At 50.7% G+C, this 21226-nt stretch overlaps 1 protein-coding gene across 1 annotated transcript in view; it reads left to right on the forward strand.

The window, feature by feature from the left end:
- Positions 1–17251, forward strand: part of UTP20 (UTP20 small subunit processome component) — a 100582-nt gene extending 83331 nt beyond the window's left edge. The window contains 17 exon segments of the mRNA XM_020982333.2: positions 1341–1507; positions 2744–2885; positions 3582–3698; positions 5850–6020; positions 6624–6755; positions 7683–7793; positions 8636–8715; positions 10391–10460; positions 10559–10741; positions 11384–11515; positions 12423–12555; positions 13701–13888; positions 14653–14724; positions 15352–15672; positions 15963–16089; positions 16731–16876; positions 16995–17251. Of these exon segments, the coding sequence (XP_020837992.1) occupies positions 1341–1507; positions 2744–2885; positions 3582–3698; positions 5850–6020; positions 6624–6755; positions 7683–7793; positions 8636–8715; positions 10391–10460; positions 10559–10741; positions 11384–11515; positions 12423–12555; positions 13701–13888; positions 14653–14724; positions 15352–15672; positions 15963–16089; positions 16731–16876; positions 16995–17150 (2448 nt within the window). The 3' untranslated portion in view covers positions 17151–17251.
- The last annotated feature ends 3975 nt before the right edge of the window (positions 17252–21226 follow it).

Here is a 21226-nt window from a genome sequence, read left to right on the forward strand (position 1 = left end):
ATCCAGATTCTTCCAGTTCCAGGTTTGTGAGTCTAAGTTGTTTATCCTTTCAGAATTGTTAAACCAGTTTTCCACAGTGCTGTTTGGTAACTTACTGCTATGTCACTGGGGTCCCTTACTGCAATTCCACGGAAGAGTGAGGTGAATCAGGCAATGCCAAGAGTGTCAGGCCCCGTCATTTGACATGTTTACAGCCAGGTGGCTCCTCTGGAGAGGCCCAAGGGAGCCTGGCAGGAGAGGCAGGAACAAGGGGAGAGGTAGGCCAGTGCCCTCGGCCTTGCCACAGTGGGGTCAGGCTGAGGCAGGAGGAGGGAGCGCATGGGGTGGGGAGGAGTGGAGCTTCTTGGAGGGGGTGCATCCTGACTGCTGGGATGGAAGCCGGCTTCTGGTCCTGGGCTGGTTTTGTGCCTCAGAGAAGCTGGAGAGGGCTGGCTGTTTGACTGGCAAGGACAGTGTCCTGCATGGGCTCATCCAGGGATACCCCACCTCTGATGTTGTCTGCAAAGAGCAGCCTGTGAATTGTTGTAGAATCTAGAGGTCTCTAGCCTGCTCGTTCCAGGTACAGGGGATTCTGGGTTGGGAGATGGCGGATCCAGAAAAGGACTGGGGCAAACAGGAGGCAGTGTTAGGGAGGGAGTAAAGGACACAATCCGAGCAGAGACAGCCTGGAGAAGAAAGGCTGTGTTTCTTGTAGCTTTAGGGTCAGGTAACCATTTGTGGGTAGGAATTTCCTCCATTGGTATAGATCTGATACAGTTCCCAAGTGACTGAACCCCTTCGTGTCGCAAAGTTTTGAATTAGATGGGTGGCCCCGTATGTCCTCCCTGCTCACAGTCTCAGGGCTCTAGGGGTCAGTCTGCCTCTGGCATGACCCCGGTCCTCGTGCTGCCAAGGCTGGCCCTCTAGCTCCCGGTGCCATGCCAGCTTTCACGGCACGCAGTGACTGCGTATCACGTGGACAGATAGACGCAGTCCCTTTCTCTGCTTGTTCATCGGTGTAGTAATAGAGGTTTGTGAAGAGGCCAGTAAGTGGCTGGAACTGGATTTTTGCGTAAAAAAGGAACCTTCATTCATTGGCTGAAAGTCATGAAAAAACGTAAGATGCTATCTTATTACTTTAAATAATGTGCAGAGAAGCCTGGCCTGTCACGGAGGAGGGATTAGACTGGACCAAAGCCACAGCGTGTAATGGGCTCCCTGTCACCGGGTCTTTTCCCAGTGGCTTTGACTGCGCTGTGAATGAAGCCCTTCGTGTTCACAGGCAGCCTCTCTTCTAGCACTCCCAGCTGCTTTCCCTGTTTTCAGTTCTCTGTTAATGCAGTGTCTCACACTTCCTGCAGGTTTTACAGAGCACCACCAGCCTAAAGCTGGCCCGCAAAGTGCACGAAGCCTTACGCCGCATCGTGGCGGGCCTGATCGCGAATGAGGAGATGACCGCCGAGTCCATCCTGCTGCTGAGCTACGGGCTGATCAGTGAAAACCTGCCTCTGTTAACAGAAAAGGAAAAGTAAGTGGGCAGGAGGCTCGCTCTTACGCTCTTCTGAAAAGCCGCGTGACTGGGATTCCCTCTAACCAAGCACAACAGCCACTGGCGTAGAGCAGAAGTGACGGGAGCAGGAGCGGGAGTGCCTCACGTTTTACACTGACGCTTTCGTGGCTCTCCTCCTCATGTCGGCCTTTGCTCTCTCACAGAGCCACCCCCCACAGCAGTATTTGTTAAAGACAAAAAAGGGAAGAAATCAGCACAGAGCATCTTGCTTTTTTCATTTGATTAGAAATTTCCCCAGAGAATTGTAGTACGTAATGTTACTGTACAGTTTGTTGGTGGTTCTGCTAAATGCGATAACTCACTGGAATTCTGTGAAATGCCACGTAGCTTGTCCCAACAGGTTAGAAGGGCCCGACTCTGCCTGCCCAGGACCAGGGTTCAGATTGCACCCCCAGCGTGTGCTCCTGGGAGGGCCTTGGGGAGGTTCCTTCATCAAGTCTGGGCTTCAGTTTCCTCATTTATATTTATCTTTTATTTTGAACTTAAACACCCCAGAACTCATTTTCATGTGCACAGCAAAGCACCAGAAAAGGAACTGTGCCTGAAACCGTGGTTCTCCTTTTCTTGTCCCTGGCATTTCCTTGACTGTGAATGAGGGGACGGACCTGGGGGTTTCAGAGGTACCTTCAGCCCCTGGATCTCCCATCTGGTGATCCCGAGGGGGCATTTAAAGTATTTCTCCAAAAGCCTTTGGAGAAAAGGGTTGGATGGGGACTCTGTGGGGTGCACCGAGTTCGGTGCGCATCTGTGCGGGTGCTCGTGTTTTGGTATTGTACGTACACGAGTATACACGCGCAGAGCAACACTGATGTTTGTCACATTCATGCATTTTCCTCTGGGTTTGTTATCTCAGTGAAGTGCCTGTTTTCAAAAATGGAAGGAAGGGAAGCGTGTTGGCCTGTTATTTTAAATTGGTGGGGATGGTTCTCGAACAACCTAGCGCTTTTCCTAACCATCATGACAACGCCTGACATTTGCCAGCTGTGCATTGCCCAGGGTGCCCCTTTTGACACGAGGCTGCCTTGTTCTCAGGGCCTCCTTTTTAAAGCGCAGGAAGGAAGGATGGAGGGAGGGAGGGGGACCAGTGCGCAGATGAGCCTAGCGCTCGACCTTCCTGCCTGCCTGCTGACGGGGCCCGAGACCTGCCTAACTGAGCACGTTCTCCCCCTTCTTCCTTCTGTCCGTGGTCCGTAGGAGCCACACCGAGCCGCCTCCCGATCCACGCTTGCCCCCGCAGAGCTGCCTCCTGCTCCCGCCCACCCCGAGCCGAGGAGGGCAGAAAGCCGCCGTGAGCCGCCAAACCAACATGCACATATTTGTCGAATCTGGGCTCCGGGTGAGTGCTCCCACCTGGGTGAGGTGGGCGAGTGCTCCTGCTGGGTGAGGTGGCCGAGTGCTCCCCGCCTGGGTGAGGTGGGTGTGTTCCCGCCTGGGTGAGGTGGGTGAGTGCTCCTGCTGGGTGAGGTGGGTGAGTGCTCCTGCTGGGTGAGGTGGCTGAGGTGGGTGAGTGCTCCTGCTGCGTGAGGTGGCTGAGGTGGGTGAGTGCTCCTGGTGCGCTCCCACCTGGGTGAGGCGGGTGAGTGCTCCCGCCTGGGTGACGCGGGCTAGTGCTCCCGCCTGGGTGAAGTGGCTGAGTGCTCCCGCCTGGGTGAGGCGGGTGAGTGCTCCCACCCAGGGCAGGCATCCTGCAGGCTGGGGCCACTGCGCACCCCGTCCCACATACTGCTTGATCGCATTGACGGCAGGAGAAGGGGCAGCCTGCGTAGCTGCTGAGCCCAGTGGGGTGGCATTTTCTCTAAAAACAAGCTTTGCTGGTAGTTGTGGTTTTTCCATCACCAGGATTTCCCAAGGGTCTCCCTCTTCCTCTCCACCCCCACAGCCAGTTCTCCAAACAAAGATGGCTCCCTGGCTTGGCCGGCAGCCTCTCACTCCTCTGTCCGCGGCCCCAGCAGCAGGATGTTTAGTGACCCTCTCTGGGTTGTCCTCTTCAGCCCCATGGCTCTTCCTAAGTCAAGGCCTTTTCCTCCCTTAGCTGTTGCACATGAGCCTGAAGCGGTCGAAGGTCAACTCCTCCGACGAGCACGCGCTTGAGATGTTGGACCCTTTCACACCGCTGCTCATTGATTGCCTCAAGTCCAGAGACGCCAAGGTGAGGCCGACTTGAAATCCCCATGGGGGTCCTAGGTCAGAGGTGCAGAGCCGAAGGGACCTTAGAGGCCATCTGGAAGCTGAGGCTGGGTGCCACAGGGAGTGAACGGCAGAGGGGGCCCAGGACCCCAGCCCCGATTTCAAGGCTGCCTTCTGTCCACTGGCTGTGCTGCCTGCTGGGGGAGGGGTTGGTGTTGGGGAGGCGGGGGCCCCAACAGCTCCATCCTGTGTTCTCATCCCCGTCTCGGGCAACGTGGCGTTGCTCTGCTCCTAATTCTTTAGCCGGAGCAGAGGTGTTTCTACTCTACTCACATACAGAGGCAGCTGAGCTTCTGTCCCCTTCAGTCTTGGTGTCGTAGCCTGGCACTGAGGCCAGATGCTCCCAAGAGGCCAAAGAGCTTCTATTTGGGTATTTCCAGTCACAGACTGCCGCAGTGACGGCAACATTGAATCACACCGCCTCATAGAGACCGTGGGATCAGCCTCAGGCCTCAGCAAGCCCAATCCCTCCATTTTACAGAAGAGGGAGGGGCTGACTGAGGCCACGCAGACAGGACCTGCCTGTCAGCAGCAGCACGGCCTCAAAGCCTAGCTTTCCTAACTCCAGACTGACTTGTCTCAGCATCACATCAGGCTTCCTGCGGTTTTCAGAGCCGAGTGTTTCTGTCGATGCAGTAACCATTGTTATTACTGTTCCTTGGCTTTATATCATACAGAGGAACTCTGTGCATTTAACAAATGGTCATTGGCATTTTCTGGTTTTCTGTCACCCTCATTTTGGAGCCCTTCCCAGTGAGGCATCCCTTATGTTAAATACACGAGAATCCTCAAATGATTGAAAATGCAGAATAAGAAAAGCGAGAGGAAAGACAGTCAGCAAACCCCACGGAGCCCCCAGGAGTCCCTGCCCCCGGGCCTAGAAAGGGGGTGGGGCATGGGCTTGGGAGTCTGAGCGTTCAGGAGATTGGATTTCTCAGTACAGATGGTGATGAGCTGGGGTTCTGTGAGGCCCACGTGGGGAAGGAGCTGACCAGGGTTTTGTTTCTCGGCTTTCCTCTGTGCTGTTTATTTGACACCTAAAGTCACCCCCATGGAAAAACGCAGTTAGGTCAGATATGCCATCCAGACTCTTTGGTGATCCTGCACTCTGTCATAGAGGTGCGAGATGGGTCAGAGTTTGGTAGCTTAGAGCATCTTCTGGAAGTGGGTTTTAAATGTACTAGGTGGGCCTTACCATGAGTTAGCTGCCTTCCCAAGGACCATTTGGTGGCGATGAAAGTGCTCCTACAATAGCACGAGGTGGTGGGATGCTGGATGCTGCTGGTGGCTGCAGATGTTTACCTCCTATGCCTTTCTGCTGCCGTGGGGGGAGAACCATATGCTGTAAGATTGGGGTGAACTGAGGCATAGAGGTCCCAGCATCTGCTCCCTGCCTTCAGGACCCTCGAGGCCAAAGAGGCCTCTTGAGACAAGGGTCCTGGTTTAGCAACATAGAATTGAGAGCTGCACAGGTGGTCAGAGGCCCTCTGGACCAAGCAGACTGAGGACCAGAGGGAGAAGTGCCTTTCCTGTGGTCCTGCAGGAAGGGGAGCCAGAGGGACATCCATCACGTTCCCTGGCAGGAGGCCATGCTTCCAGGAATGTTTCCTTGGTCCTGATGGGTCAGCAGGATTGCCGCATGCTTAGGACACAGCACAGTCCTCGGGGCCAGTGTTGTAAAGATGCCCCAGTCTCCCTGCATGGTAAATGAGCCCCCTCCTCAACTGGCCTGGGGATGAGGAGCATTTGGGACACTCCGCAGAAGGGACGGAGGGGCTTCCTTTCGAGGCTGATGTCGCCACACAGAAGGCACTTAGTAGCAAGGAGATTGTGGTGCCGCCTTGAGTCATCCTGTCCTCGTCCCCCCAAATGTCAGCTTCCTGCCAGTGGGTCCGCACTCCGCGTTTTGTGTCTGCCCACACACACCTGGTGTGTTTGTTGGCAGAGATGGTAGCTAGGCCTGTGATTGCATCCCTCTCTGCCCAGGGCACTGGCTCCCCTGAACGTGGAGCTCGGGCCCAGGCCCTGCCGAGTCCGGGTGTCTCTCTCCACTCCCCCTGCCAGGGGCCCGGGGCTTGTGCTTCTCTCCCTCCACCCTGACTTTTGTCTCCAGGTCATCACGGGTGCTTTACAGTCTCTCATCTGGGTGCTGAAGTTCCCCCTGCCTTCCATTGCGGAGAACTCAGAGAAGCTTACGAAGCAGCTCTTCCTCCTGCTCAAAGACTATGCCAGGCTTGGGGCTGCCAAGGGCCAGAACTTCCACCTGGTTGTCAACTGCTTCAAGGTGAGGGGGGAGAAGACCCCGCGGGGCCCAGCAGGCTCTGTGCTGTTTGAGGAAGGGGCATCTGGAGAAGAAACATTGTTGTAAGGGAGCAGAGAAAACTCGGAGGCTTTAGTTTGCTCTGTGTGTTTTGGCCAAGGAAACCGAGCAGTTCACCCACCGCTTTGCTTGGCCCTTCTCTGGGGTCTAAGGCCCATCATGTACTTGCATCTTCCCTTTTCCATCATGGTGGTTGTGCTGGGCCTTCAAGCCCTTCCCGGGCCAGTCCCCCATTTCCTGTCTTTGCTCTCCTCCTTGTACCCTGCTGTCCAGTAGCCCTGGTGTGATGGCTGTTCCTCTTATGGGACTCGTGACAGGACATTTTTGTTGGTGTCGTTCTGACGCCACTTCCCTTCCCCTCAGCCTTCCCCAACCCCCATCTGTTCCATGTGTACTGTTGACATTCCTTGTGTGTTGTCTGAGCTCTTTGACAGGGCCTGATTCTGTCTCTCTTTGTGTGCCCAGTGCTTAGCACAGCTGCCTGTAAAGCTCTGAATAAATGCTTGTCACCAGATTGATTTGTGGGGTGCGCTGTTAATTCTGGTGCAACTGGGTTTTCCTTTTCAGTGTGTGACCATCCTCGTGAAGAAGGTCAAGTCCTACAAGATCACGGAGAAGCAGCTCCAGGTCCTGCTGGCCTATGCCGAGGAGGACATCTATGACACGTCACGACAGGCCACTGCGTTTGGTCTCCTGAAGGTGCGCTGGCTCCAGGCACTAGGAAATTCACATTCTTCGTTTTAGGATAATGGGGGGAAATCTTTTGTCTTAGCAAGATGCTTGTGGCTGGATGTTTACTGTTTGGACAAACTTTGTAGCTGATTTCAGCTTCTTAGAGTAACTGTTTGAGCAGCTTAAGAGCTTTGGAGAGCTGGTCGCCCACAACTGTCTAATGCTTTTGTCTGCTCTGATCCCTCTCCCTAGAATGGAGGCTCAGTGAGGCTAGGGACTCTGTCTTATCTAAACGTCTGTCTCACCCACGGAGCACGGCAGGCATGCCTGCAAGGTCTTCCCTGCTTCTCTGTATCATATCCATTGTTTGTTTCTTTTTTTTTTTTTTGGTGAGGCATTGGGGTTAAGTGTCATATAGCTAGTGAGTGTTATGTGTCTGAGGTCGGATCTGAACTCAGGTCCTCCTGACTCCAGGGCCAGTGCTCTATCCACTGCACCACCTAGATGCCCCATATCCATTGTTTTTTACAGCGGAGAGATGTACTGTGACATTCACATACCACAGGTGGGTTATTTACCAGTCGATGAGTATCTGTTTTGTTCCTGGTTCTTTGCTAACACAGAAAAGGGTTGCTGTAAATATTTGATGCACATGGGGGCATTTTTTCCATCTTTGATCTCCTTGAGATATATGCCTGATTGTGGGATTTCCAGGGCAAAAGCTATGGACATTTTAGTCACCCTGTTAGCATAATTCTAAATAATAATATGAAGTGTTCAATAAAACTAAGTTACCCTTTTTTTCTATCATCTTACTGAAACAGATGCGACCTTCTTAAATTCTTTAGGGTTTTTTGAATGAGTCTAAAAAACAAGTTGTGGGCTTCAACATTGAAAGTGCTTTTTCCTCTCTGTAGCGAAGTTGCAAAGTCTGTCTGTTCTGTTCTGTTTTAGGCCATTTTATCAAGAAAATTGATGGTCCCAGAAATTGATGATGTCATGAAGAAAGTCTCCCAGTTTGCAATTACTGGACAAAGTGAACCAGTCAGAGTCCAGTGTAGACAGGTTTGTTCTAAAGAGTCCTTACCATTCGTTCTTGGTTTGAGTCTGATTTTTGTTTGTTTGCTTTGTTTCTTGGTCGAGAGGTAATAACCAAGGTGTTATCTGACGGCGGGGGGAAACATGCATCAGCCTGTTCACTCCCCAGCCAGCAAGGTGGTTCCTGAATAATTAGAGCTTCTCTTAGCTATGAGAAGCACCTTGTACATTGGCACAGCCACGAGTATGTACGGTTGAGTGAGGATGGGCAGCTGCTTTTCCATTCCCAAGAACACTCATCAGTGCCTACATTTGTGAGAGCTCCTTAAATGCATTGATAGTGTGACTCTTGAGGTGAGAGGGAAAGGAGAAGGGGATGGGACGTATCTCTGACACAATTTTCTTGGCTACATTAACAAGAGGGGACAAAGAGGAGATAGAGCTCAGAGCCGTAGGAAGCTCAGTCACCATGACTGAGGCACAGAAGAAGAACCTGGGCTGGTGACAGACCTTCAGACAAGTGAAAGACAGGACAGGGATTTGTGTGAGAGGAGGGAGAGACTTGGCTGTGGACTGGACAGACAGCCAGAGGCCTTGTACTGAAGCAGTGCTTTTCCCATCCCTTAGCCGTAGAAAGTTCCTCCTGCCCTGCCTTCCTCCCAGCCACATATGGCCCAGGCTCAGGGCGGCAGGGATCAGGGCATGATCCATTTCTGGGTCTCTATGCTGCAGGCCTCAGGCCCTCCTGTGACTTGTGTTCAGCTAGCATCACCTTCCAGGGCCCAGGGTCGTCTCTGGGCCAAGACTGGAGGAGGACGTGTGTGGGGAGGGGCCGATTCCTGTTTTTCATTACCTTTTTTTTTTTTCAGGTTTATCTGAAATACATCCTCGACTATCCTATTGGTTCCAAACTGAAGTCCAACTTGGAGTTCATGCTGGCTCAGCTGAAGTAAGTTAGAGCAGAGGCCTGGAACAAGGCTGCAGCTGCTGGGAAGATCTTGGGTTCCTAGCTCTGGAGCCATAAGGGCTCTAGAAACCACCCCCACCCCCCCCCACCCCCCCGTCCAATCCCCTCCTTTTAGCGAGGAGTCTATAAAAAGACTTGTCCAAGGTCCCATAGAAGTCGGCAGGTGAGGCGGGTTCGGAGCCCAGCTCCTCTGACCCCAGAATGAGGTTCTTTCCACTATACCACATTGCCTTCTCTGGCAGTGGGCTTCCTTCCATCTAAGTGGGCTGTCCTTTTGGGAAAAGGCAGAGTGTAAGGTTTTATACATCTCTAGGGAGGCTGCCCTGTTCTACCTGATTTTCTTGTTTAGTCTCCTGAGGCATTTGCTCTCTAAATTGCTTTGAGGTCTGCTCTGATAAATTGTAAAAGCCAGCCAGCCTTCCTTGTTTTATCTTAATTAGAGGGATGGTGTCCTTTTTCACAGGCCCACGTGTCTGTCATCACAGAAAAGTAGTCTAGATGATCACTGATTACACGGTTGAATTGTGTTTGTTTAAGTAAGTGTTGATGATTTCCTAGCCTCTACTGCCCACTGCCCATTGTCCTGACCGAAGTCTCACTGGTCTGTGTTCATGTAAATGGTCAGCCCTCCAAAGCCCTTGGTGGCTAAAACTGCAGGAGGCACAGGCTTACCTGGGATCTTAGAGCCAGAGGACCTGGCAGCCATCCAGCCCAACCCCGCCTGCACAGATGAGGAATCTGAGGCTTAGGGACTCTGAAATATATCTAAGGCACACAACAGCTGACAGTTTAAGGGATTAAAAATGAAGAAGTTTTATTAAAAATATTTAAGGAAATAATTGGGTTTTATTTTTAGTACCTTAAGTTAAAGATTGAGGGGTGGGAGGCAGTAATGGAAACTGTGTTAGCAGGGGGAGTAGAGTCCCAGAGAAGCAGCATTAGGCCTGCTGTCAGGAACAACCTCTGCATTTTTAGAGCTCTCTGGAAATGTAATAGAATTAGGAGGTCACGGGACCCCAGCTCTAAAGCGGTGAGGGGCCGTAGAGGCCACCTAGTACAGCTCACTCATCAGACTGAATTCGAGAGCTCAGATAACTTACCTGGTGTCCCGTGGTCAAGCAACTGACGAGGCAGGTTCCAATGCAGATTGTCCGGCTTCAAAGCCAGTTTTCTTTCACAGTCCCATACTACCTTTGTTGGAGGTCAGAGCTGGACCAAGGCCAGACGTCCACCATGCTGGGCCAAGTCTACAAACATTTATTAAGTACCTTCTGTGTGCCAGGCAATGTGCTGAGCCCTGAGGTTACAAAGAAATGCAAAAAACAGTCCCAGCCCTCAGGGAGCTCACAGAGTAATGGGGGAGACAGCAACAAACAACTACATATGAATGAGATATCTAGAGAGTAAATTGGATTATACTCTCAGAAGGCAGACACTGAGTTTGAGGAAGATTGAAAAAGGATTCTTGCAGAAGGTGGGATTTTTTTAGCTGAGACTTGAGGAGAGGCAGCAGGTGGAGGGGAGGAGAGAATTCCAGGCCTGGGGGACACTTTTCAGGTGTGTCCTGGACTCTGCTTCTCACCCAGATTCTGTGATTTTTTTTTTAATGAGTAAATTTTGAAGATACTAATGTCTGTGCTCGCTACCTTGACCTTAGCTATGACTACGAGGCGGGAAGAGAGTCTGCATTGGAAATGATAGCCCACCTTTTCGAGACCTTCCCTCAGGTACTGTTTGTGAGGAGCAGAGTGGTGGTGACGCGTGAGCGGGGAGGCCCGGCGGAAGTGCCGGTCCACAGCCCGCCGCTGCCTTTCTCTTCCTTCAGGGACTGCTCCATGAGAACTGTGGGCTGTTCTTCGTTCCCCTTTGTCTCATGATGATCAATGACAACTCCACCAAGTGTAAGAGAATGGCTTCCATGGCCATCAAGCTGCTGCTGAGCAAAGTCAGCCTGGAGAACAAAGACCTGATGTACGTGCTCGTGCTCAAATGGTTTGGGAGTCAGAAGGTAGGGAGCGTTCTGGCCTGTTCTGCGTACTGCCCTCTGCAGCCTGACCTGCTGTGGGGAGGTGGGAGCCAGTGTGGGGATGGGGCCCTCAGGGAGGTGCCTGGCCACCGTGTGCGTCACGGGGGAGGGAACCGGGCTCTGGGCTGGCCTCGTGTTCTCTGGGGGGCCCGGGTCTTCCCCCTGTGTGCAGTGACGATGGCCCCTGAGGGCCGTTCCAGCCCTAGGTCTACCTCTCGTGCCCCTCTTCCTCTGGATGTGCTTTGTATATACCTGCATGTTCTCTGTTCACACCATCCCCCTGATAAAATGGGGGCTCCTTGAGGGCATCTGTCTTCATATCCCCGGCCCCCCATACGGTGCCTGGTGCACAGCAGATGCTTCATCAGTGCCTGCTTGTTGATTGCGCTGTGTTGGTACAGGCAGTTAGCTTCCTCACCCTGGAATTTGTCACAGCCATGCAGTCACAGGTCTGGGCCCCCACTTGTGAAACATCCCGGAGAATGCACCATATGGGCGGGAATGCCTCTGTTTCCCAGTCTGGGTCAGTTGGGCTGCCTGCCGTGGCGCTGTCAGAAGGTCTTATGGATCCCCTGACCCTGCGGTGACCCCCTGACGGTCGTGGGCCTTCTCTCCCGCTGGCAGAGTCTGCAGAAGCGCTTGGCTGCCCAGACCTGCGGCTTGTTTGTGGAGGCTGAAGGTGTGGCTTTTGAGAGGAGATTCGGGACGGTCCTCCCAGTGATCGAGAGAGAGCTTGAGCCTTCCCAGCTCCGAGATGTGAGTTGTCTGCTGTGTATGTTTTTGGTTTAGACAATAAAACTGTATTTCCAGTTTTCTCAGGAGGGGTTATCCCTCCTGGTACAGATGCTGAGTGCCAAGTTGGAACCAGGCTGGCTCCCTTTCTGCCTGCCCTCTCCCTTGGTGAGCTCACTCAGTCTCAGCTTCAGCTGTCATTTCTTTTCATGTTAGTAGTTTTGTTTTGTCCTGCCATTCAAGCCTTCGTCCTCTTGGGCCTTTGCAGGCCACAGCAGCCCTCCCTGGTCACTGCTCACCCCATCAGAGCCAGGGCCATCCTGCCTCTGATTTATATTTGTGTTCCCAGCGCTGACCACTGTACCTGCTGGACACGATGGGCTTAATAAATGCTCATCCATCTGTCCCTTCTTCAGTCCCACCACCTTGCCTTTGCATTTTATTTAAGCTTCCATGATTTGAAATAGAATGAGAGGGCTGGACTGAGGCCTTTTGCAGGAACCATGTTACTCTCTGTACATTCATATCACCTAACATATCATTGGCCTTCGAGAAATATTCCATGGTAATAAAAACGAGAAGGTAGGCATTTCTTAAGCTAAATTTCCATATCATCATTAGATTGACATTTTCAAAGAGAGGCCTGATGGATAGAGTCCAGACTCAAAGCCTAGAAGGACTGCCATGTGAGGCCTGTTTCTGACCTATCCCATCTGTGTGACTCTGGGAGAGTCCTCACCTGAGGGTTTTCTCAAGGTCAGTGGAGGCCATTCCTTGTCCCAGACTTGGTTATTTTGAAGAGACCTGGAGGTTCTGCTTTGGCCTATGCTGAATGCCCTCGCCGTTTTTGTAGTCGGACTGCTCAGACACAGTCTGCCTTATCTTGTCCTGACTCGGGATGACCTCATTCATGCTTGGGTTTGTTTTCTAGCTCATTGAAGAAACTGATGAAAAAGCATCAGACCGACTTCTCTTTGGTTTTCTTACACTGATAACAAAACTCATCAAGGAATCCAATTTTCTTCAGCTCACCAAACATCCTGAGAGTCTGAACAACATCTGGAGTAAGTTGATTGTTCTAAGATCGTCTCACCACATGCATCCTTTGTTCGTTGGCATAGAAGCCTTGAAGGCAGCGGTCAGCACCTGGCTGCTCGTTCCCCCGAGTCTGAGTCCTTTCTGGTCTTCCTCGCGTGCTCAGAGCTCTCCTCACCATTCAGGGGCCCTGCAGGGTTCGTCTGGATTGGCATTTCTTTAGGGAGTGCCAGCGTGGTGTGCCAGCCACTGGGGCTGCAAGGACGGCCAGGCAGGCATTCCGCAGGGGTAGACGATGTGTGTGTGTATGTGTGTGTGTGTGTGTGTGTGTGTGTGTGTGTGTGTGTGTGTGTGCGCGCGTGCGTGCGTGTGTGCGCGTGCATGCGTGTGTGTGTGTGCGTGTGTGTGTGTGAGTGCACGCTAGAAGCAAAGACCAGAGTCACTAGTAGACACACAGGAATTGGGAGGGAGAGGCAGCCTGTGGGTCAAGGAGCAGGAGGGTCACAGCTCAAGGGCCAGATGGGATGGATCTTAGAGATCGTCTGCTCCCATCCCTTCATTTCGTGGATGGAGAAACTGAGGCCCGAGTCAGGAGATGAAGCCAAGTCCTCTTCCTCCAAAGGTCCCTCTCTTTCCTCAGTCCCAGGCAGCCTCTCAGAACCTAAAACCTTTGATGTGTCTGTGCCTTGCCAAAGCCTTTCTGTGAGGAAACACAGTGGGACTGTGTTAGCATAGGTCATGGGGCCTGAGCTGGAAGGGACCTCAGAGGGCTTTGGGTCCTTCATTTATGGGGATAAAAAGTGACTTTTCCAGTCGTGATGAACTCACAGGTCCAGACCCTGTCTCTTGTAGTATTCATGGATATGAGGTGTCCCCAGAGCTTGCTTGTACGATGTGTGTGACTCTGTTTTTGCCTGTGTGTACACACACACACACACGCACACGTACACACGTACACACCAGTTTTTTAGCTAGCTTGTGGATGGACAGACAAAACGCCACTATAGAAATTGCCGTGATGTTTTTAGCGTCTTTGTTGTCCTTGTATGAAGCTCGCCAAGGTCAGTTAGGATGGACGCTGTACCTTCCCTCAGAGAAGATGTCAGTGGAACCCCATAATTCCCCACTCCCATGGGCAGGCGACAAAGAAGAAAGTCTCTTTGCCTTCCCACAGATCACATCCAGTCCCATCTGTCCCACCCACACAGCTGGGTGTGGCTCACTTCAGCCCAGATTTTTGGATTATTGTTTGCCTCTTGCAAACCAGAAGAACTGATTAAGAGATGGGCGGCCCAGAAGTCTGAGAAGAAACAGTCAGGCCCGGTGGCCATTAACTTCCTAACCAGGGACCTGGATCAGAAGGTAAGCTGGTAAGGAGGGGGGTCACGGGGAATCTCCTTCCCCCACGCCATCTTCCTAAAGGCACTTGTTTGGTCCGACGGAATCATTCTTGTAACACTTGGCAGTGTGGAAAGCGTTCTGTTAGGGACAGAGAAGAAACTGGAAAACTGCATAAAACAAAAGTCCCAGGCACCAACCAGGGTTTTGCAGATCGTCGTTCTGATTGTATGTCTGTGCGTTCACGGGCTTATTGTCATCTTTATACAAGCCCTTGTTCCAGTTTGACACACAGTAGGTGCTTAACAAATCCTTGCTGATCGATCGATTGACTAACTGATATTTATTTATACAGCCCTTAGAAGTTTGCAGAGCACTGTGCGTACTTTATTTCACTGGCAGCTGTATCAGTAATGAGCTGTTATTACTAGTAATGCTCACAGTGTCCTGGAGAGGCAAGGGCTACCTCTGTTAATGTCCTCGTTTTACAGATGAGGAAGCTGAGGCCCGGGGACTTGTGCAGGGTCCAGCAGCCTGTACTACATGTCCAGAGGTGGAAGTCAGACCAGAGCTTGCTCATTCCAGGCCCAGCATGGTCTTTTTGATCAGGTTCATGGCCTCCTCTATTGGTGTAAAGGGTCTGTCTGAACCTGTGAAAAGAAGGAGCATTTATGAAGCACTTTCTGTGTGTCCAGCTCTGGAGTGGGGTCTTGTCGTGTGCCATTGGTGGTCAGCAGCTGTGGGGCGTGCCATGTCTAAGACAACCCTGGCCTTTCTTGTCATTTCAGATGAAAAGACTGGCTTTAGCTTTTTGCTGTCAGTTGCAGTCGAAGTTTTTGGATCAATCTCTGGGAGAACAGGTAGGAATGAGAAACCTCTGAGCAAGCCAGCTCTGTTGTGTCTTGGGTGGAGAAGGGGCCTGGTGGCCAACTTGCACGTCACCAGTTCCAAAGGCTTTACCTTGAGGGGTTTCGCTTTGGAAGCTCAGAGGCCTCCTCTGCTTATGAAGCAGGAATGCCAGTCACTCACCTCACACAGCTGGGACATCATTAAGTAGCCCATATGAAAAAGGGTTGGAGGCCTAGGCTTGGCTAGAGTACTTTCCATAGAGGATTTACTTTGATCTCACGACTGCCCTGGGAGGGAGGTGCTGTCATCCCCCTTTTACAGGTGAGGAAACTGAGGCAGGCAAAGGTTAAGTCACACAGCTAAGAGGTGTCTGCAGCCAGATTTGAACTCAGGTCTTCCTGAATTCAGGCCCGGTGCTCTGTCCATGGCTTCACCTAGCTCTCTAGCTAGGTAAGAAAATCCCACTCTATCTGCCTTTGATATAACAGGTAGTTATAGCAAGCTGACGCTGATTATGGCAGGCAAAAGGCATCATCAGGCCAGGCTGGGCCGCCTGTGAGAAGATCACTGTCCAAGTCTGGAGAGGGAGAACCCGGACAGTAGGAAGCTGATGTGGACTTTTTCTTTTTTTTTTGAAGATTGTTAAGAATTTGTTGTTTGTTGCCAAAGTCATCTATCTTCTGGCGCTCCACGCGGAGGAGAAGAAAGGTGCCTCCGAGGAGAACGTGGAAGCACCTGCCCCGGAAACATCCCAGGCCGCGTCCCAGACCGGGGGTGGTAAGGGTGATGCGGGGCAGGCCGAGGAAGCGTCTGACGGTGAAGGTGAGGCGGCTGGGACGGAAGAGAAGGCGGGGACGGAGGAAGAGCAAGACAGGCCCGCCAATCTGTACTGGCTGATCCACAAGCTGTCCATCATGGCTAAACGAGAAGCTGCGTATTCACCCAAAAATCCCTTAAAGGTGAGACAGGACCTCTGAATCTGTGGTTGAAAAAGAACCTGATTTACAAGGGTGGAGTAGCTTATGCTTTTGGTAGCTGATTTCCTCAGGGTTGTGTTTTATACTCCAGAAATATGGTTCCGAGAAGGGCTCGTTGGCTGCAGCACCTGACGGCCCTCGGGAAGACCTGAGGGAGCCCTCGGGGCTGGAGACCCGTTCCTGTCGCACCCCCCTGCCCGGCTTAGGGAGTGCCCCCTCTTTCTTCCATCCCGCCACCATTCTCTCGCTCACTGATGACATTCTGTTTTCAGAGAACCTGCGTCTTTAAGTTCCTTGGAGCTCTGGCCATTGATCTGGGCCCCGCGAAGGTCCGGCCTTTTCTCCCCATGATTCTCGCTCCGCTGTTCCGGGAGCTGAACAGCACCTACTCAGAGCAAGGTGAGAAGCCCTCTGGGGAGGGACTCTGGGAATGAGGGAGGGGGGGCAAAGGGCTTCACGACAGGCTAGAGGGAAGTTCCTCTACAGACACAGGTCACCGCTCCGAGGAGCTGCCCACGTCCCTCTGAGAGAACGTGTCTGTAGCAGTCTGGGCTCTGGGCGTCATCCAGCAGGCCGCATGGGGGTCCTGTATGCAGTGTCCCACACCCACGGTCCTCTGCCTTGGCAAGGGTGGGAGGCGCGTTCAGGGCCACGCTTGGTCATTCCAGTCACCTGGCATGGCAGTTCCTTTGGTGTCTGTCCCTCTCCATTTCCTTCTCTTTGTCCCACTTCTCAGTCCCCCAGGCCTGTCTGGGTGCTTGCCGGCCCTCCTTTCTTACAGGGCAGCCAGATTTCCTCCCCTTTGTCCATGTCTCAGGACTCGCTAGTCATTCCACGACTGACAGGCACCAGTCTTATGCCTGTGGGATTCTGGCAGTGTGGGTCCTGTTGGGTTGGGGGTGCACAGCGCCGGGTCCTGGTGGCTGGTGTAGCCTCCCTCATTCCTCTCAACAGGGGCCGTCCTTTCTGCTGGGTGCCTTCTTTGCCAGGTGGCAGTGAGTGACCTCCATGTCCGTGTGTGTTACTTTTTTAATGGGCAGATCCTTCGCTGAAGAACCTCTCTCAGGAAATCCTGGAGCTGCTCAAGAAGATGGTCGGCCTGGAGGCCTTCTCATTGGCGTTCGCCTCCGTGCAGAAGCGGGCCCGGGAGAAGAGAGCGCTCCGCATCAGGCGGAAGGCCCTGCAGGTCAGCGCTGGCCCTCTCCTCTGTCCACCCTTGCACCTGCCGTGTCTGTGGGTCCCCCCCCCCCAGGACTCCCCGGGTCAGGGGCCCCACTTGATCGCATTCCCCTTTGTCTTTGCAGTTTGTGACTAATCCCGATGTCGCTGCCAAGAAGAAGATGAAGAAGCACAAGAATAAGAGTGAGGCCAAGAAGAGGAAGATCGAGTCCCTGCGGCCGGGCTACAAGGCCAAGAGGCAGAGGAGCCACGGCCTGCGGGACCTGGCCATGGTGGAGTGAGGCTGGGCCGCCCCGCACCCAGGCGGGCCTCTGCAGTGTGTGTGCAGTGACCATGTCCACAATGCCCGTGATTTTAAACATTAAATACGCTCAGAGTTTTATCCTGATGCTTGGTCTGGGTTTGTGCGTATGTGTGCGTGTGTGTGCAGAGGGAGGCAGGAGTCACGACCATTCATATACTTAGACAAGATGCTCTTTCTCCTCTTGCGCTTGGGGTTAGAACTCACCTCTGTTTGGTCAGGGACCCTTTTGGAAGTTAGTCTGGCGAAGCTAAGGGCCCTTTCACATGAACGTTCTGAAGTCGTTGAGTGAAATGCTCAGCTTCAGTTAGTTTAGTGGTGGCCAAGATGGCATTTCTTTTTTCCTGTCCGAGGTCTTAGACCCCCTGAAACCTCTTTGCTCTGCCCTCCCCGTCATCCTGGGGGTCTCCGGTTAAGACCCTTTGATTTGGAACGTCTGCCTGTAAGATCTTGCTTCCTTCCTCAGAGTCTGAAACGAGGTCAGGTTGTCCAACTACGAGGTGGTTTTTACTTCATCCTCTATACAGGGTACTTCAGGACAAATAGCAGTATGTAGTGATTGCCATAACGGACATGCAGACTCTGGGTTCAGCTCCCATCTGGGCAAGGCCCTACTACATGCTGGGCGCTGTCCTAAGCACTTTACAATTACTAACTTACAGGTCCTCACAGCTACCCTAAGAGGTACCTATCTCCTATTATGACCCCAATTTTGCAGATGAGGAAACTGAGGCAGGCAGGGATTGAGTGACTTGCCCAGGGTCATATACCTCCCAAGTGTCTGGCCCAGCACTCTGTGCATTATGGCGCCCCCAGCAGCCTCTTAAGAGAAGGTGCCATCTTATGTTGGTTGGTAGGAGTTTCGTCATCTGGGAGTTCCTTGGACCAATGAAACCACAGGCATATCCAGTCATCGGCCATCTGTCAAATGTCAGATTTCAAAATCTGCCAGTCTTGCTTCTACCTCAGACTTCTCATTGAACCTTGAAATGGCTTTGTGTTCTGGTGGACCAGTTTAAAACTCTTGTCTCCACTGTCGGCTAACCTCAGTGACCCTTCCCCGTGGCCAGTAGTAGTAGACCGTTTTGTACAGTGTTGTTGCTTGCCTGCCAGATGTCATAATTGTCGTCTTGTATTTCTCTTCTTTGACCCAGTATGACTGACAGCCTGGTCAGCTAGCGGCGTGGTCCATCACACACTAGCACATCATCTTGTTTTTAATCTATATTTGCAAATGTTTAACATTAAAATCGTATGTTTTATGGAAACGATCTGTATGCGCGTGTTGTCTATCTAAAAAAGTTTCTTTTCTCCTGATCCCTTTACCCCTCAGAAGTGGACTCAGTGTGTCCATTGAATACAGTGGGGAAAGGAAATATGCCAAGCAGATGCACCTCAAGGAGCTTTAAGAAAGGGGGATGTGGGGGCAGCTAGTGGCATGGTGGATATAACACTGGCCCTGAAGTCAGGAGGACCTGAGTTCAAATCCTGACCTCAGAGTAAACACTTGACACTTAACTAGCTGTGTGACCCTGGGCAAGTCACTTAATCTGAGTTGCCTTAAAAAAAAAAGGGCAGAGGGGATGTGCTCCATTTACTTCCTCATCCTTTTTTGTTCTTTGCCCCAAGGCTACTGATCTCTCTATAGCCTTTTCTGCTCAACAGGGCTAAGGAGCCAGCAATGTAGTACAGTTACAAGAATGCCAAGCTTGGAAGCCAGGGAGACCTGGATTCAAATCCTGCCTCTGACACTTGATAGCTGTAAGACCCAGGAAAAGTCACTCAACACTTACTTCAGTGCTCACAAGCAACTTTCTTCAGACCAAAATTTATAGATGAATTGCTAATCTGCATCAACAGAGGAAATTTCCCCACGCCCAAGAAATCACAAGTCAACAGCCCCCCAATCTTTGATTTCCCCCCCTAGAAAAAACCCAGGGCACACAGCAGCTCCCTCCCAGGCTTGTTGGCAAAACTCAAAGGTAATCCAGAGTGTATCAAGTGCTGTTATAAGTCCCATTATTTATCAATACATCTCTTGTAGTAATAATCATAAGTTCAACACAGTTTGTGTAGACTTCTTCAAACCAGTTCTAAAGCTGCTAATTATTCACATCTGAAAAAAGAAAATAGCAATAATCCAACAATAAGAACGGGTAATCCCCAAAATTCATATACAAATTAGGTCGAATTCTGGGGACTGGCAATACTTCAGACTTTATTAAGTAAGGAGGTCAAGGTCATGAATTGGTGAACCAATGAGCTTTTGCTCAGTTACGGCCAATCAGGGCCAAAATCTTGTCCATACTGCAGGTCACAAGGGGAGCCAGATTGAAATATCAAGGAAACCCATCCCACTATACGAATCCAAAGGCATTTACCCCACCAAAGGTAGATCCAGTAGTGCTATTGTTTGCATATAAAGGGAATGTTACTTTTTAATCAGCCTTTGTGGATATATTATTTTTGTTTTTCCCCTGTATGCCTCCCAGAAAGCTATTTATCTTTTTTAAAATTTTTTTTGTGTTTCTATCTCTTATGACAAAGAATTATTTTTTTTTAAAAGAAGGAGAAAACAATTCAGTAAGACTGATGGATTCATCCACCAGTCATCGTATGCAAGGGTCCACACCCACGGACCTCCTCTTCCTTTAGCACAACTTAGCTGCCTTCTCATTGCTTTTCTTTGGGGCCAAGTTTATTGTCTGGAACTTTGTGACATTAATTTTTTTGGTCTCGTGGCAATTACGCCTCAGCATCGTAGCAGTTATCATATAGTGTTTTTTCGCTTCTGCTTGCCTCACTGCATCACACTGTAAATTTTTCCAGGCTTCTCTGTTCAGCCTAATCATCTTAACAGCACATTTTCAGTTACATCCACGTACTAGAGTTTGGTTAGCCATTCCCCAAGCAACAGTATCTCTGCTTCCAGTTGTTTGCTACCTCACAAAGGTAACAGTATTTTGGTATATATGGAGTCTTTTTACCAACGCCCTCCAGTGCTGCTTAACCTCTGTCATAAAGTGTGGGCATTTCAGCCACTATCTGCATAATTCCAAATTGCTTTCTAGAATGGTTGTACAAATTCATGGCTCCCCAATAATGCATTCATGTGTCTGTTATCCTACAACCCCTCACTTTATTTTTATCTTTTACTGAATTTTTTTTTTTTGGTTTGGTTGTTTTGCCAATCTGCTGGATGTGAGGTGAAACCTCAAGGCTGTTTTGATTTGCATTTTTCTTATTGGAACATTGTTGGAACGTTCATATGGCTAATAGTATGCAATTCTTTTGAGAACTGTTCATATCTGAGATATATTGTTAATAGTAATAATCATCTTAAGTATCCAGTTTTTCCAGTTCATTATGCAATCGCCTGTCCCCAAACAACATACTGGCAGAGTACAATGTAAGGTTTAACAGTTTAGATACCAAGTCCAACACTCCTTATTTATAAGGTTCAAAGCCACCTGACTTGCCTAATTTAGTCATACAGCCAGAGTTGTGATTAACATATCTAGCTCTCCTGACTCCTTAATTCAAGGTTCTCAGTACTGAATCGTGGGCATTTATACCTCCTTTTTTCAAATTCTTGGGGACAAGCACTCAGTGTATGCTTTCTGCCACTCTAATTAATCAGGAACTCTTAAACCTCAAAGACTCAGGCTGGAATTGTACCAGAATTTACTGCAAGCTTATAGAGAGCAACTCAGTTAATTAATTAGCCTTCAATTAATCTAGAGGTGATCAGACCCAATGAGGAAGAAATGGGAAAGCATGAAGAAGCTGAGCCTTCTCCATGGTCCATAAGTATTGTCAGTCCCCAGAACTAGACCTAATTTGTATATGAATTTTGGGGATTACCCATTCCTACTGTTGGTTTGTTGCTGTTTTTTCTGATGTGGGTAATTAACAGCTTTGGAACTGGTTTGAAGAAGTCTACACAAACTATGTTGAACTTACAGTTATTACTGCAAGAGATAAAATTTCATCTGAGAAGAGTTGTTCAGCCTCATTTCAAAGTCAACAGGCAAGTTACAGATTGAACTGATTCTG

The sequence above is a fragment of the Phascolarctos cinereus genome, unplaced genomic scaffold, assembly GCF_003287225.1.
Source record: "Phascolarctos cinereus isolate Bilbo 61053 unplaced genomic scaffold, phaCin_HiC Scaffold_1;HRSCAF=81, whole genome shotgun sequence".
Taxonomy (NCBI): Eukaryota; Metazoa; Chordata; class Mammalia; order Diprotodontia; family Phascolarctidae; genus Phascolarctos; species Phascolarctos cinereus.